The sequence below is a fragment of the Phocoena phocoena genome, chromosome 19 (genome assembly GCF_963924675.1).
Source record: "Phocoena phocoena chromosome 19, mPhoPho1.1, whole genome shotgun sequence".
NCBI lineage: Eukaryota > Metazoa > Chordata > Mammalia > Artiodactyla > Phocoenidae > Phocoena > Phocoena phocoena.
This window is the reverse complement of record NC_089237.1, coordinates 54,471,420-54,486,133: the sequence shown is the minus strand read 5'-3', so window position 1 is coordinate 54,486,133 and position 14,714 is coordinate 54,471,420. Positions and strand designations below refer to the sequence as shown.

The following is a 14,714-nucleotide window of genomic DNA, read 5'->3' as shown; positions in this document are numbered from 1 at the left end:
TGAGAATGCTTAATGTGGTGCGTTTCATTTTTCTACTTGGTCTGGCCTTTTGAAGACCAAGAGAGAACGTTGTAAAAATGGTCAGGGTGATGATGACAGTTTAGATATGGTAGTAATGGTTTGCTCTGTGGCTTCAAGTTTACCATCTTTCAAAATAGATTAGTGTGTCCATTGATTTCAGAAGATGCACGGTTGCCTCCGAGGCTTCTCAGGCAGGGCGTATGAATTTGTCCTTTCTGAAAGTGCGTCCCTCTCATCCGCATAGCATCACTGTCACTCCCCCTCCAGTGTCCCTGTGAGAGGCTCTGTGAAGACCTGGTTCTCCCAGGGACAACTCCATCCCAGAAGCACATCACCTAAAAGGACTTGCCAAGCCAGACGATGCCCGTGGAGCTGGGGCAGGCTCCAGTCCTGCCGCCGCCACTGGCCAAGCCCAAGGAGTCCGCGTTCTCTGGATCAAATGACAGCCCTCGAGGGGAGCCCTCCAGCTCTGAGACTGCACGCCAGCTTTTCAGGCAGTTTCCTTACCAGGTGATGTCCGGGCCCCACGAAACCCTGAGACAACTTCGGAAGCTCTGTTCCCAGTGGCTGCAGCCAGAGGTTCACACCAAGGAGCAGATCCTAGAGATCCTGACGTTGGAGCAGTTCCTGACCATCCTGCCCGGGGAGATCCAGATGTGGGTGCGGAAGCAGTGTCCAGGCAGCGGGGAGGAAGCAGTGACCCTTGTGGAGAGCTTGAGGGGGGACCCCCGGAAGCTGTGGCAGTGGGTGAGAAGAGAGTTTTGTGATCTCTGACTGAAGCACAGGGCTCCTCTGGGGTCTTAGCAGGGGTGTTGTCTGTTTTTCTGGCACCAAATATGTAGGCTTTTCCACACCAGCAACCAATTCGCTGACACTGTCTGGCTTGGCCCAGACCCCAGAGGATAAGGGCTAGTCCCATAAGACTGACCCCATTTCATACCCCATCACAAGCTGCAGGGGCCACCCGTACTTATGACCCACTGGCTACAAATTTGAAGGTTCCCACAACCCCCTCCTCGGGTTTGATCGTTCGCTAGAGTGACTCATAGATCTCAAGGAAACACTTTACTCGTATTTTCCGGTTTGTTATAAAGGATATGATTGAGAAACAGCCCAATGGAGGAGATGGGGGTGGCACAGGGCATCCGCGCCCTCATCTGGGCATGCCATCCTCCTGGCACTTGTATGTATTCACCAGCTCAGAAGCTCCCTGAACCCCACAGGTTAAGAGTTATTATGGAGGTTTCATTACTTAGGCATGATTGCTTCATCATTGGCCATTGGTGATTGAAAATCTCCAGGCCCTCTCCCTTCCCCGGAGGTTGAGGGGTGGCGCTGGAAGTTCCAACCCTCTGATCACCTGATTAGTTCCTCTGGGGACCGGCCACCATCCTGAAGCCGTCTAGGGGCCACCAAGAGTCACCTCGTCAGCATCAACTCAGGGATGGTTGAAAGAGGCTCCTTCTGAATAGGAGGAGTTGCTCCCGGCACTCCTGTCCTTCAGGAGATTCCAGGGGTTTTAGGAGCACTTGCCAGGAACCTGGGACAAAGCTCAGTTGCACATTTCTTGTTATACTATCTCAGTGTGTCCCCACGCCTCACCTGATTCTAAGACTCCCTGAGATTCTCCACACTTTTTATCCATTAGGGATTGAAGCTAAATCTCCCATCCCATTCCATCTTTAGAATGTTTGAGAAGCTGTTCCAAAGATGCCTGCCTTTTAATTGGTGGAGACTGTCCAGTAGAAACACAACATCAGTGGCCTGTCGGAAGGGCTCCCAGGCCATGGCTTCTGGCCTCTCTTAGGATGTTTCCCTCCCTGGTTCCCACTGAGCCAGAAGTAAATGCTGGCTTTTTTCTTTCCCTGCCCCATGTCCCTAAGGACTGCCTTATGATGCATTCTAGAAGGTTAGCTTTGTATCTTTCAGAAATCCTTACTCTGGATCTTTCAGTAATTAGTACCATGTGGTCTCTAGATCAGCATCCAAGTTCTGGGACAGGAAGTCTTATCACAGAAGGCGGAGCCTGAAAGCTGCCCACTGGGGGAAGCGGAGGCCCATGTTGAAGTGCCTCAGGAGCTGGGGCTTCAGAACTCAGCCTGCCGGTCTGGGGAGCCACTGAGCCACATCGTGAAAGAGGAGTCCGACTCGGAACAAGGACTAGGTGAGGGGCAGGTGGTGTGTGTGGTGCCATCTTGGAGAAATTGTGGGATTGTGGTCAGTAGGCCTAAGAGTGAATTGAAATGATGTGCTGCTCAGATTGGGGTGTCTCTGGGAAGTTCAGAAGCAGGGTAGACATACAGGAATCACTCTGATTTGGAGATTCAAAGTCTGCAATTTAAACCACTTATGACAGGGCCAGGCCTTTCGGATTTGGGTTCTGGGGAGGGAGGTGGGAGGAGACACGGGTGAGGCAGCTGGGAAGGTAGGGCGAGTTGGAGTGGTTTAGGGAGGTAAGCACAAGTCTGAGATACAGATGGCGGAAGAGGCGTTGGTTCTAACGTGTGGAGGTTTGCACCTGTGCCCTCTGGCTAGTGGGTGACAGGACATCGGGATTCTTTAATCTTCCTGTCTCCGCCTTCAGCCCTGGCTGCCTCCCCACTTCCTGCCCGACCTGAGGAAAGGCTCATCAGAGACCAAGACTTTGGAGCCTCCCTTCTCCACACAGCACCTCAGGTGAGCGGGGTTCCCCTGCTTCTCGTACCCCAGAACCTCGCTCCGAGGGTCTGTCAACAGTCCGTGGATTGAAAAGGGAAGCGTTCTCAGAATCAGAGGAGAGAGGAAGGCCTAGCAAGGATGACAGCCATACATGTGGAATGAAACTCAAGTTTCAATATTTCTTTAAAGGCAGAATGTTTCCTAATTGTCATCTTTAATAATAGAATCTGGGCTGTGATGAAGTAATCTTGTCTCCCTTTTTTATTACCTTTGGGTTATGCTGAGAAAAGACTGTTATTTCATTTCCTAGTCTAGGCCTCCACGTTGGGGTCGGTTTGTGATCTCGAACGTTATATCTAACGTGGGGACAGGTTATCCTCTCCCCCACTCACTTGTGCAGGTGTGACTGACAAACTATAGAGTGCACTTATTTAAAGTGTACAATTCGATCAGTTCTTGGACATGGCATATACAGATGTGAAGCCATAACTGCAGTCAAGATAGTAAACATATCTGTCACCCCCAAAGGCTTCCTTCTGTAATATCCCTCCCTGCTGCTCTTCTACTCTCCCCCAGTCCTGAGGCAACTACTGTTCTGCTTTCTGTCACCATACAGTAGTTTGCATTTTCTGGAATTTTACACAAAATGGAACCATGCCACATGTACTTCTTTGTTCTTCATGCCACATGTCTTTGTTCTTCTGCATATCATGTATTTTTCTTGCTTGCCTTTAATAGTTTCTCTCTGATTTGAAAAATTTTGACTATGATGAGCGTTGGGGTCATTTTCTTCATGTTCCTTGTTCTTGGGGTTCACTGAAGTTCTTGGATCTGCTGGATTATAGCTTTCATCAGATTTGGAAAAATTCTGGCCGTTATGTCAACTGCTTTTTCTGTCTCCCTGCCTTCTCTGCTTCTTTGGGAACTGTGAGAATAGCACGCACGTGGGACATGTATAATCTTAACATGTGTATATACACATTAGATCTCTTCAAGTTGACCCACAGCTGACTGATGCTCTGTTCTCTCTTTTTAATCTCTGTGTTTTATTTTGTGTAGTTTCTAGTTTTATGTCTTCAAGCTCATTAATCTTTTCTTCTGCAGTGTTTTATCTGCTTTTAATCCCATCCAGTGTATTTTGCATCTCAGATGTTTTTCATCTCTAGAAGTTTGAATTTGGGCTTTATCATATCTTTCATGTCTGTACTTAATGTGTTCAATCTTTCCTCCAGCTCCTTGAACATATGGAATATGTATATAATATCTGTATTAATGTCCTTGTCTGCTAATTTATCACCTGTGTCAGTTCTGAGTCAGTTTTGATGGATGGTTTGATCTCCTCATTATGATATGTTTTTTCCCACTTCCTTGTATGCCCAGTAATCTTTGATTGCATGTCAGGCATGGTGAATTTTACATTGCTGGGGGCTGCATATTTTTGCATTCCTATAAATGTTGTTGAGCTCTGCTCTGGGATGCAGTTAAGTTATGTGGATACAGTTTGTTACACGGCACCAGTGAAGCCTTTAGTCTAGGGCTAATCTTCCTCCTGTACTGAGGTGATACTATACCTTATGCTTCTTGATGGACAACGTTTTCCACTCTGGCTGCTGGAAATATGAAGTGTTTCCAGTACTCTGGGGACTGTGCCTTCTGCTTCTTTCGGGGGGGTGGGTCTTTCCTTGACTTGCGGGGGACCCTCTGCAGATCTCCAGAGCTCTCTCTGTGTGCAGCTCCCCTGCTGATAACTCTGTAACCCTCTTGGCCTCCCCAGACCCTGAGCTCCTTCTGCTGCTCTGGATGCCCTCTTCAGCTGGTAAGTTTGGGCAACTGTAGGGCACACAGGGATCTCTGTTCTGCTCTTCCTCAAGTATATCATCTGCAAATCATTGTTTCATATATCTTGTTCCCGTTTTTGGTTGTTTCAGCAGGGAGGTAAATCCATTCCCTGTTACTCCATCTTGGCTGTAAACAGAAGTCTCAAGAACAGGTTTATCTTGATTATGTGGTGAACAACTCTGAAAAGTTGCATTTGATAAAAATCAACGTTTTCTGAAGAACCTAGGGGCAGAACAGGAATAAAGACGCAGACGTAGAGAATGGACTTGAGGACACGGAAAGGGAGAAGGGTAAGCTGTGACAAAGCGAGAGAGTGGCATGGACATATATACACTACCAAACGTAAAATAGATAGCTAGTGGTAAGCAACTGCATAGCACAGGGAGATCAGCTCGGTGCTTTGTGACCACCTAGAGGGGTGGGATAGGGAGGGTGGGAGGGAGGGAGACACAAGAGGGAAGAGATATGGGAACATATGTATATGTATAACTGATTCACTTGGTTATAAAGCAGAAACTAACACACCATTGTAAAGCAATTATACTCCAATAAAGATGTAAAAAAAAAACCACACAAAAATAGATAGCTAGTGGGAAGCAGCCGCATAACACAGAGAGATCAGCTCGGTGATTTGTGACCACCTAGATGGGTGGGATAGGGAGGGTGGGAGGGAGACACAAGAGGGAGGGGATATGGGGATATGTGTATACGTATAGCTGATTCGCTTTGTTATACAGCAGAAACTAACACACCATTGTAAAGCAATTATACTCCAATAAAGATGCAAAAAAAAAAAAGATAGCTAGTGGGAAGCAGCCACATAGCACAGGGAGATCAGCTCGTTGCTGTGTGACCACCTAGAGGGGTGGGATAGGGAGGGTGGGAGGGAGACGCAACAGGGAGGGGATATGGGGATATATGTATACGTATAGCTGATTCACTTTGTTATACAGCAGAAACTAACACACCACTGTAAAGCAATTATACTCCAATAAAGATGTTAAAAAAAATCAACTTTTTCAGGCACCTGTAGACCTTAATCAGAGCATTGTTTCAAACCTTTGGGGAGCTCTCCTTGGGACTTTCCTCGTGGGGTACTTGAGAGTGAAGGTGAGGACACAGGGAAGCCGCTGTAGATGTGTCTGAGCCTCAGCTTTCCAGGCTCAAAAGATTTAGAAACCAGAGTCCGAGCTTTGCAGTTTACCTCGGGCAGAGGGTGGGGAGGGGGCAGGGAAGGGATACAGCTTTTCAGTGACTCAAGGGTGCCCATCTTCCTCCTTTTAAGTACGCAGAAACTCCTTAGGCAGGAGGCTCCTTGGTGAAAAAGATTTGGGTATTCTGCCAAATATTTCAGGTTATTGCTTCTATAGTAAATACAGAGTATCCCTATGAAAGGCATATACAATTTATTAACATATTTTAACTAGCGGACTTAAACATTAGCTCTATATTACATGAGGACATTAACCATGACTTGTTCTGGGTAGCTTGAAGTCAAAGCATTCCAAATGCTCACCAGCAGCACCATATAAATGTATGTATATAAATATATGTAATATATAAATTACCTATATATAGCCAATAACTGATTAATAGCCACTCACCCAAAAAAACAAAAATCATCCCTACCCGATCCCAGTATCCCTCCCCCAAACCAACAACTATTTGCATCAGAAGGACCTCGATGTTTAATGGAGTCTTTTGTGACTAACTGAAGGGAGTATTTAAATACAGTATAAAGAATCATGTCCTCTAATCTGTTCCCTAGATTAGGAACCTCGAGAACAATGGCAGGGTATGAGGTCCACAGTGGTAGATGCCGTGAGTGAGTCAGAGACAGTCTCACAGACTTGGGGTTGCACTGGCGCCGGTTCCTGTGTCTTCAAACCTTGGGAAGGGAACACAGCACAGATGCCTGTGTGCCAGTCAGTTGTGGCAGTGTCCCACAAACCCACAAGATGGTGCTGTTTCCACATGAAACTCAGATGATTTCCCCATCAAATCTCATACTTCCATCCTTCCAGAATAGGAATTTGGACATTTTTCTCCTCTTATAAAAATGACAGAAAATGAAGATGGCTGCAGTTGGTGTCTTGCCTCTTAAGTAAGGGGCTTCATATGCATCCCTAGCTCCTGGGCAGTTCCTTGAGTAAATGTGTGGCTTTAATCTGGAGGCACACCTTCCAGAGACTCCTGAAGCCTCTTTCCTGGGCTTTGAAAGGGCTGATGGTGGCCCTTGGGGGATTTGGTGGCTGTATTCCTTTCTGCCTTGTACTGTGCTGGGTGGCTACTCTCTTGGTGCCCGTGGACGAGGCCTGTGTCCGGCGCGCCAGGCCTCCAGGCAGATGTCACCGCGCTTGGCAGCCCGTCCTTTTGTCTGCCAGCACCGACGTGAGGGTCTGTGTGTTTTGACCAGGAAGACCGAGGACTCCTGTATTCAGCAGTGTTTGCTCAAGCTGGTTATTTCCAGTAGGCTGTTAAGGTAGCTTCCTTCACAGAAGATTAACAAAGTAAGTTGCTAAAAATTCCTACTTTAAATTTTTAAAAATTAAAATCCATATTTAAAATGTGGTTATAGTTAATAAACATATAGAGTTCACTTTTCCACTTTTCACTTTTTTCACCCTAAGAAATTTAATTCCTCCTTTTCTTTTCTTCTTTTAAAGCTTAGTATCTGCTAGTTACAGAATTTTTGGCGTCTCCACTCTCTTTCAGCCATTTCTAGTCCCCTTAATGTACTGGGGGCAGAGTTAATGTAGAATGGGGAATGGCCTCCCCGGGTAGTGGGTTGGGTGTGATGGAGGGTGACTTCTCTTCTCATTCTTCTCACTTCTGCCGCCTGTGGCCTGGCTGGCCGTTCATGACAATAATAGATGGTTATCAACTTTGGGGTTTCCGAGAGTGTGCAGGATCCCTGAATTCTCCCTGTGAACCTTGGGAGACCGATAACCCGTAGGCTGTGTGTGGTAGTGGTGGTGAGAATATAGACCGCCTACCAAGCACTTGTTTGCTAAGGGCTTTGTTTCACCCAGACAACTTCTATTGAGTGCCTGCTCCAGCCTGGGCATGGTCTTGGGAACTGAGAGAGAACAGTGGAGGATCCTTTTCTCATGGTGCGAATGTGCTACAGAGGCAACTGTTCATTAAATACGTTCGTGTGTGTGTGTGTGTGTATACATATATATAAATATTTAATAAACTGTGATGAATGCTATGAATGAAAAGTAGTGGGTGCTTTGAAAGTAGCTCACACTTGGTTACTTCTGTTAAACCTCCAGACAGTGTTTTGAGTCTAGTACTATCATTAGGTGAGGACTGAGGCCCAGGAAAGTTTAGTAACTTTCTCAAGACCATGCAGCTGGAAATGGCAGACCTGGGACGTGAATCCCAGTGCGTCTGACGCCAGACTGTGCTGTTCATCACTCTGCTGTACAAACTGAGTGTCTAACAGTCAGCCTCCTGGTGGGGAGACTGCCATTTGATTCACAAAAGTTGACCCCAGCTCCATGGCCTTCCCAGCGTTGAGTCTCCAGGCTCAGTTCCATAGGATGAGAAGGGCATGTTTTAGGCGTACTCAAGGGACAGCTTGCTCTAGGGAGCCCCTCCATTTCCCACTCACTGGAGGAAAACTGATCTGCTGTTGGACCTAAACTCAGAACCGTCGGGAGATTCGAAGTGTGTGTGGCTGCAGCATTTCTGCTCCGAGGCCACAGTCTGTCTCACAGTGAGACTCACAACTCGCCTGATGCCATTCTTTACCCTTCCCACCCCTTCACTGATTTGCACTTGCTTTTCCAACAAATATATTTTAAAATTTCTTTCCTTTCCCTCTTGAATTTCCAGACTTTAATGAAATATGGGGAATATCGGGCCCCTGCTGCTCAAAGACCTCTCTGATAAGCACTGAGAGTTAAGCAAAAGGAAAGTGGAGAAAGGGCTCCTGCCTTCTCTTTCTTCTCCACTCGCAAAAACAGGCAACTTAAAAGAAAATACGGAACTTAAAACCTAAACGTTTTCTAACCACAGCAAGAAACACTGAGGCAGACCCTGTTGATTTCCCATTGAAGCTCCTCCCATGCTTTCTCAGACCATCTGATGGCCAGGATCCTGAGGCCCATTCCTTTCTTCTCAGCCTCCCACAGGCAGGGAAGGAGGGTTCAGAAGCCTTCCCTGGACTCACAGCATTGTGTTTTTCTCTAGGAGCAGTGGAGGCACCTGGATTCCACTCAGAAGGAGCAATACTGGGATCTCATGCTGGAGACTTACGGGAAGATGGTCTCAGGAGGTACGGGCATGGGTCAGCCTGATGGAAGGAGACATCTTCCGTGTGCTTTAGAGACAGCCGCACTGCTTGGGTGAAGAAAATCCTTAGAGACGTGGCTGGGAACTGGGGAGCTGGAGGTGGTTGAGTTATAGTGACAGCTCCCTGTATTGAACGTGTTCTGTGCGCCTGGCACTGTTGTGGCTCCTCATGTACAGTAACTCCTCTCATCTGTGAAACGGGTGATGGAATTCCCATTTTAAGCTGATGAAAGTGAGCATCAGATCAAGTCATTTGCTCACTGTTACGTAGCTCGTAGGTGCTGAGTTACGACGGGGCTCAGCGGTGGCCGACCATGCATGGTCTTTTCTACTAACCACAGTCCCAGCCAACCATGAGTGGGGTCCCAGTCACGACCCTCACACCAGCCTGCCAGTGGTCTGACTCCTCCCTCTCAGAATCTTCTTTTTGTGGCCTTCACCATATATCCTGGGTTTCTCGTGAGTACTGGTGTCTTAGACGCTCCGCACATCCTCAGTGGTCTCCAGAGCTTCCCTAGTTCCCTTTGCACTCAGGGCCCTCCTTTGAGCAACACGGCTTGGTCCCCAGTGCTCCCCATTCATCCAGGCCCACAGATTATCTCTCTCTGTACCAGGCATTTCCAATCCCAAGCATGACCTGACTGATCCAGCTGGGTTTGGGGCAGAGCTGACAGGACCACACCTACACATCAGCGAGAAGATCCCAAGACCCACCTGCATAGGTGAGTGATCCTCTACTGGTCCAGAGCCATTTCTGACCTCCAGTCATTATATTGGAGGTGGTGGGGCAATATCAGTCCTTGGTTTCTATTACATTGGTTCTCACCGGCCGTGATCTGGTCAGTCCAGTTTGTGTACCGAGGTGGGTCTCGTCTCTGACTATTGGGCTGTTGACACATATTTAATCATGGAAGAAAGACCCCGCATCCGATCTGTTGCCTCGCTCTTGCCTGTTTTGTCAGGTTTCTTTCTTAGAGAGAATTAGGGTTAGTACAGTTGAGACCAAAACAGATATGGGTTGAATTCTATTATTAAAAAAAGATTATCTAACAGGCCACTATTATCCTTCCTAACAAGAAGGTTCAAAGTAACTAGACTTTTCTTACTCTGGTTATGGTGAATGGTAACTGACCCACCCTCAACAAAATAAACAAGACAAACAGAAAAATATGGTCTAGCTAATCTCCATGCATCTAAGTCTCATTAAACAGAAGCAACATCAAATACTTCATATAAATCACATTATTTTTAAGACTGGTACGAAGAAATATGAACTTGTTCTGCTGTAAAACAGCAATTACCCTTTGCATTCTACATTCTTTTAAAAACATTGCAGTTATGTAAAATCAACTGTCAAACATTCCTGCGCGCGCACACACACACACACACACACACACACACACACACACTCTCTCTCCCTCAAATCTACAAAAGATCCCAGAACCATGGAGGAATAAAAGGACGAAGGATGGGAACTGTATGACAGGCCATTCTTTCTCCCCAGTAAGATCTGATTAATTGTTTCCTTCGCTAATGTATCAATACCACAGAGAGAGCAAGCATCACATGAGACATACGGTTTTAATTTTAAGCAGTATATTTATCATAATACTACCTCACAAGGATTCCTTTGGAGCAGTATTTTTTAAACTGCATTTTGTGACCAGTTAGCAGGTTGTGAAAATATTTTATAGGGTTGCAACCAGCATTTTAAAAAATGAAATGATAACACCGAATAGAAAATATCAGAATATATTTCGATATAAAAGTATTTCTTATCGTGGGTAGCGGACCAAAAAAAAAGTTTGAAAATGCTGCTTTAGAGGTTGTTGCAGTAGGATTTTTGTTTTAATAGACTTTATTTTTTAGAGCAGTTTCAGGTTCACAGCAAACTTGAGAGGAAGGTACAGGGATTGCCCCTGTTCTCCCATGCGGTAGGATTTTATTTGTGATACCTTGCTCACTCTATCTCCATATGGCAACATTCTATTTTTTTTCTTTCCCGTCATCTCACCTGCTGACATGGTCCCATTATATCTTACCTTGAACCAGACTGTGGAGAATGTATAAAGCCGGCCTGCCTTGATAAGGGAAAGAGACGCCATTGTAGGTTCTTGAAAGAGGATTTGTGGGGAGAGAGGCTGAGGAAGCAGCCGCGTGCAGGACAGCCCGGGAGGGTCCCCTTGGAGGACGGGAACCCTGTGGGCAGCCGACGCAGGAGTCCAGGTGTGCAGGGACGAGACAGTGATACCAAGACCGGAAAGGACTAGTCTGGTCTCAAAGGTACAAGAGTGAGCAGTCTGCCAAATCTGGACTCAGAGCAGGGGGCGATGTCCCAGGAGAGGGTAGAGACGCTATTTTGTTTGACCATATGGAAGAACAGCTCACTGTTAAAGAAGGTCAGCAGGTGAGTAAGCCTCAAAAGCCTTACACTCATACCTGTAATCAAATTCCCAGAGGATTAAAATTATATATATATATATATAGTTGACCCGTGTATAGCAAAGGTTTGAACTGTGCAGGAACACTTATGCTCAGATTTTTTTCAATAAATTTGTACACAATCCGCATTTGGTTGAATCCACTGATGCAGAACCTGGATACCGAGGGCTGACTATAAAGTTACACTTCGAATTTGACTGTACCAGGGTGGGTGCCCCAAACCCCTCGTTGTTCAAGGGTCAACTATATTTGGAAAAATGGTTCTTAAGTAGTTATCAGGAAAAATACTGCAAGAACAGTAAAAAGGTTTGAAAGAAGAATGTTTCATCAGTGTTGGGTCTGTAAATATTAAGAGTATATCATTTTAAAAGGGTAAACTCATTACCACAGTGGGATACTGATATAACAATAGATGCACAGGCCAATGGGACAGAAGACAGAGCCTGGGAACAGAGGCTGGTCTATAAAGGACTTCAGTATGTGATGAAGGAAGAAGCAGAACAGATCCATGGGATGAGCAAAATAAGGAGAAAAGACTGGGAAGAGGAATCAGCTTAAATTTTATGTATGTCATGTACCAAAATAAGTTGGAAACAGATGAAAAAGACATAAAATATGAAAATAAAATGGTAATAGAGAAGAAAACGGGTAAATGTTTGACTCATGTCAAGCTGGGGAAGCTTTTTATAAGTATAAAAGCAACGGAAAAGAATCATTAAAAGATTAATAGATTTGACTGTATTTAAAAAGAAAGAGACTACAACTCCTATACATAAAAATAACCCCGAACAAAATTAAAGTAATAACTAAACGGTGAAAAACTCTTTTCACGAACATGACAGATAAGTGACTATATTTCTTAATATAGAAGGAGTTAATGCAAGCTGATAAGAAAAAAAAGTGACTTTCCCAGTAAAAAAAAAAAGTGGACAGCAATCTTGGAGTATGAAAAATAACTCATAAGTGTGAAAAAACTGATCCTTTAATAACTAAAGAATTAAAATTTATACCAATGAGAAGCCATTTTTCACCAGCTTTAATGGCAGATACTTGAGACACAGTCAGTGCTTAGGTATTGAACACTCGCCTCCTCTCTGCCCAGCCTCTCAGACCCGAGGATGGCAGAGTCGTTGCGGAAATCGATTTGCCAGTAGGTGTCGACAGCCTTAATACCATTCATGCCCATTGACACAGTAATTCTACTTTGAGGAACCTCCTTTAAGATATTGATCAGAAATGTGGGCAGAATTTATGAAGAAAAAGGCTTATCACATCATTATTTATAGTAGCAAAATATAACAAACAACTTAATTCCCATAGTAGGAGAACTCTTAAATAAATTCTGTTTCCTCTTATGTGTTTATTATGACGTCTCCTCAGTGGGCCATTATTCAGCTCTTTAAAATGATATTTATAAAGGCTTCTTTAAAGAAAAGAGAAAGTACCTTTGCCATCTGAGAGGAACATGTTATAAGGCTCTGAATTACCAAGTTCAGGTCTGGTTCTCTAGCAGATTCCGGTCTCTAGCTGATAATTTGAAAGACACTGATAGAGGAAAGAGAAAGGCAAGCAGCTCCTTTAGATCTACAGGAATAAAGTAATTTATAAAAGTTGAAGATAAATTCTACCACTAAAATAAAAATCTTTACTACATGCATCATTAAGTAGTAATAAGCAAAAACCCAAGTTATGAGGAGAAAAACAAAATTTAACTGTTACGTGACATAATGAAGCACAAGTGAATGCTGGATTCAAGCGCAGACTGAGGGGTTCGCTTTTACACAGCAGTCTCACTGTGCATCACAACCACAGTAGAATGACACATGGTTGCATTTCATGAATTTTGGGGTGACTTGTGAAAGGGAGAATCCGTGTGGAATTGATAAGTACCACCATCTACAATTTAAAGGCTACAAAGCCAGAAATAGAACTGTGTATACAGTATGATATCGGTTGTGTCAGAAAAAAGCACATACGTACATATGTACATACATACATACATACATATGTATAAATTAGATAAAGACTGGAAGGAAATGTATACTCATAGTTGTTGCCTCTGGGTGGTATAATTGAGGTTGATTTGGTTTTCTTGTGTATGCTTTTCAAATTGTTTTTAGTGATCATATTTATCTTTTATATATAATTAGATAAAAACCAATACGTTTTTAGAGTAGTACTCTCATATACTAGACTTGTTTTTCCTGGGCTTAAGAAACTTGCTGCTTCTTTGTGGGGGTGGCCACTACGGCCTCTGGGAGCCATCCTCTGCTGTCACTTTTTCTCCTTGGTTCCAGAGCTGAGTCACAGCCTGGACACACGTGAAGTGAGTGCCAGGTGCTCAGGCTGGACAGTGTTTTTCTTCACTCACCGATGCCCTCTTGGTAAAAAGAATTAATGTTTTGTGATGACCCTCTCTCTGACACATGAGTTGCAAAGCAGGGCAGACCACTGATTGAGCTGCTCCATATCTTCTTTCTCCTTTCAGGGGACAGACAGGAGAATGACAAAGAGAATTTAAACTTGGAGAACTACAGGGACCAGGACCCTCAAGCCTCAGGAGAGCCTCCTCAGACTTCCTTGAGTGGCCTCTTCAGCAAGGATGAGCCGAGATGCTTTGGAGAAGGAGAGAATCTCCCCGAGGCCCAGGAGAACCTTCATGGTGAGGGGACAGGGGCGCAGCTCTCTCCCCGAGAGAGGAATTCCGGGACACAGCTGGGTCAGCATCTGCCACCTCTTCCCGGAGAGCCGTCCACGCCATGGCTGGAGGGGAAGAGAGAGGCCTCCCCGCGACGGCAGCCGAGAGCCCCCATGGCCCAGAGACTCCCTACCTGCAGGGAGTGTGGGAAAGCCTTCTACCGGAATTCCCAGCTGGATTTTCACCAAAGAACTCACACTGGAGAGACGTACTTTCAGTGCCCCACCTGCAAAAAAGCCTTTCTGCGGAGTTCAAACTTCGTGAAGCATCAGCGAATCCACACAGGCGAGAAGCCCTGCAAGTGTGATACATGTGGGAAGGGCTTTAGCGACTTCTCGGGGCTGCGCCACCACGAGAAAATCCACACGGGGGAGAAGCCCTATAAGTGCCCCATCTGTGAGAAGAGTTTTATTCAGAGATCCAACTTTAATAGGCATCAGAGGGTTCACACAGGAGAGAAACCCTATAAGTGCTCCCGCTGTGGGAAAAGTTTCAGCTGGAGCTCAAGCCTTGCCAAACATCAAAGATCCCATTTGGGAAAGAAGCCCTTTCAATAGCCAAGCTCTCTGAGCCCATGTCTGTCTCCTGGTCCATTTAAAAATACTTGGCGGGCTTCCCTGGTTGCGCAGTGGTTAACAATCCGCCTGCCAATGCAGAGGACACGGGTTCAAGCCCTGGTCTGGGAAGATTCCACATGCCGCGGAGCAACTAAGCCCGTGCGCCACAACTACTGAGCCTGCATTCTAGAGCCCGC

General features: G+C 45.4%; 1 protein-coding gene across 1 annotated transcript; it reads left to right on the top strand.

The window, feature by feature from the left end:
• The first annotated feature begins 381 nt into the window (after positions 1-381).
• Positions 382-14,517, top strand: ZNF18 (zinc finger protein 18). The gene is made up of 6 exons (XM_065897535.1): positions 382-768; positions 1,999-2,185; positions 2,606-2,697; positions 8,719-8,803; positions 9,435-9,542; positions 13,751-14,517. The coding sequence occupies exons 1-6, from the start codon at positions 382-384 to the stop codon at positions 14,515-14,517; spliced, it is 1,626 nt and encodes a 541-aa protein (XP_065753607.1).
• Positions 14,518-14,714: the final 197 nt, after the last annotated feature.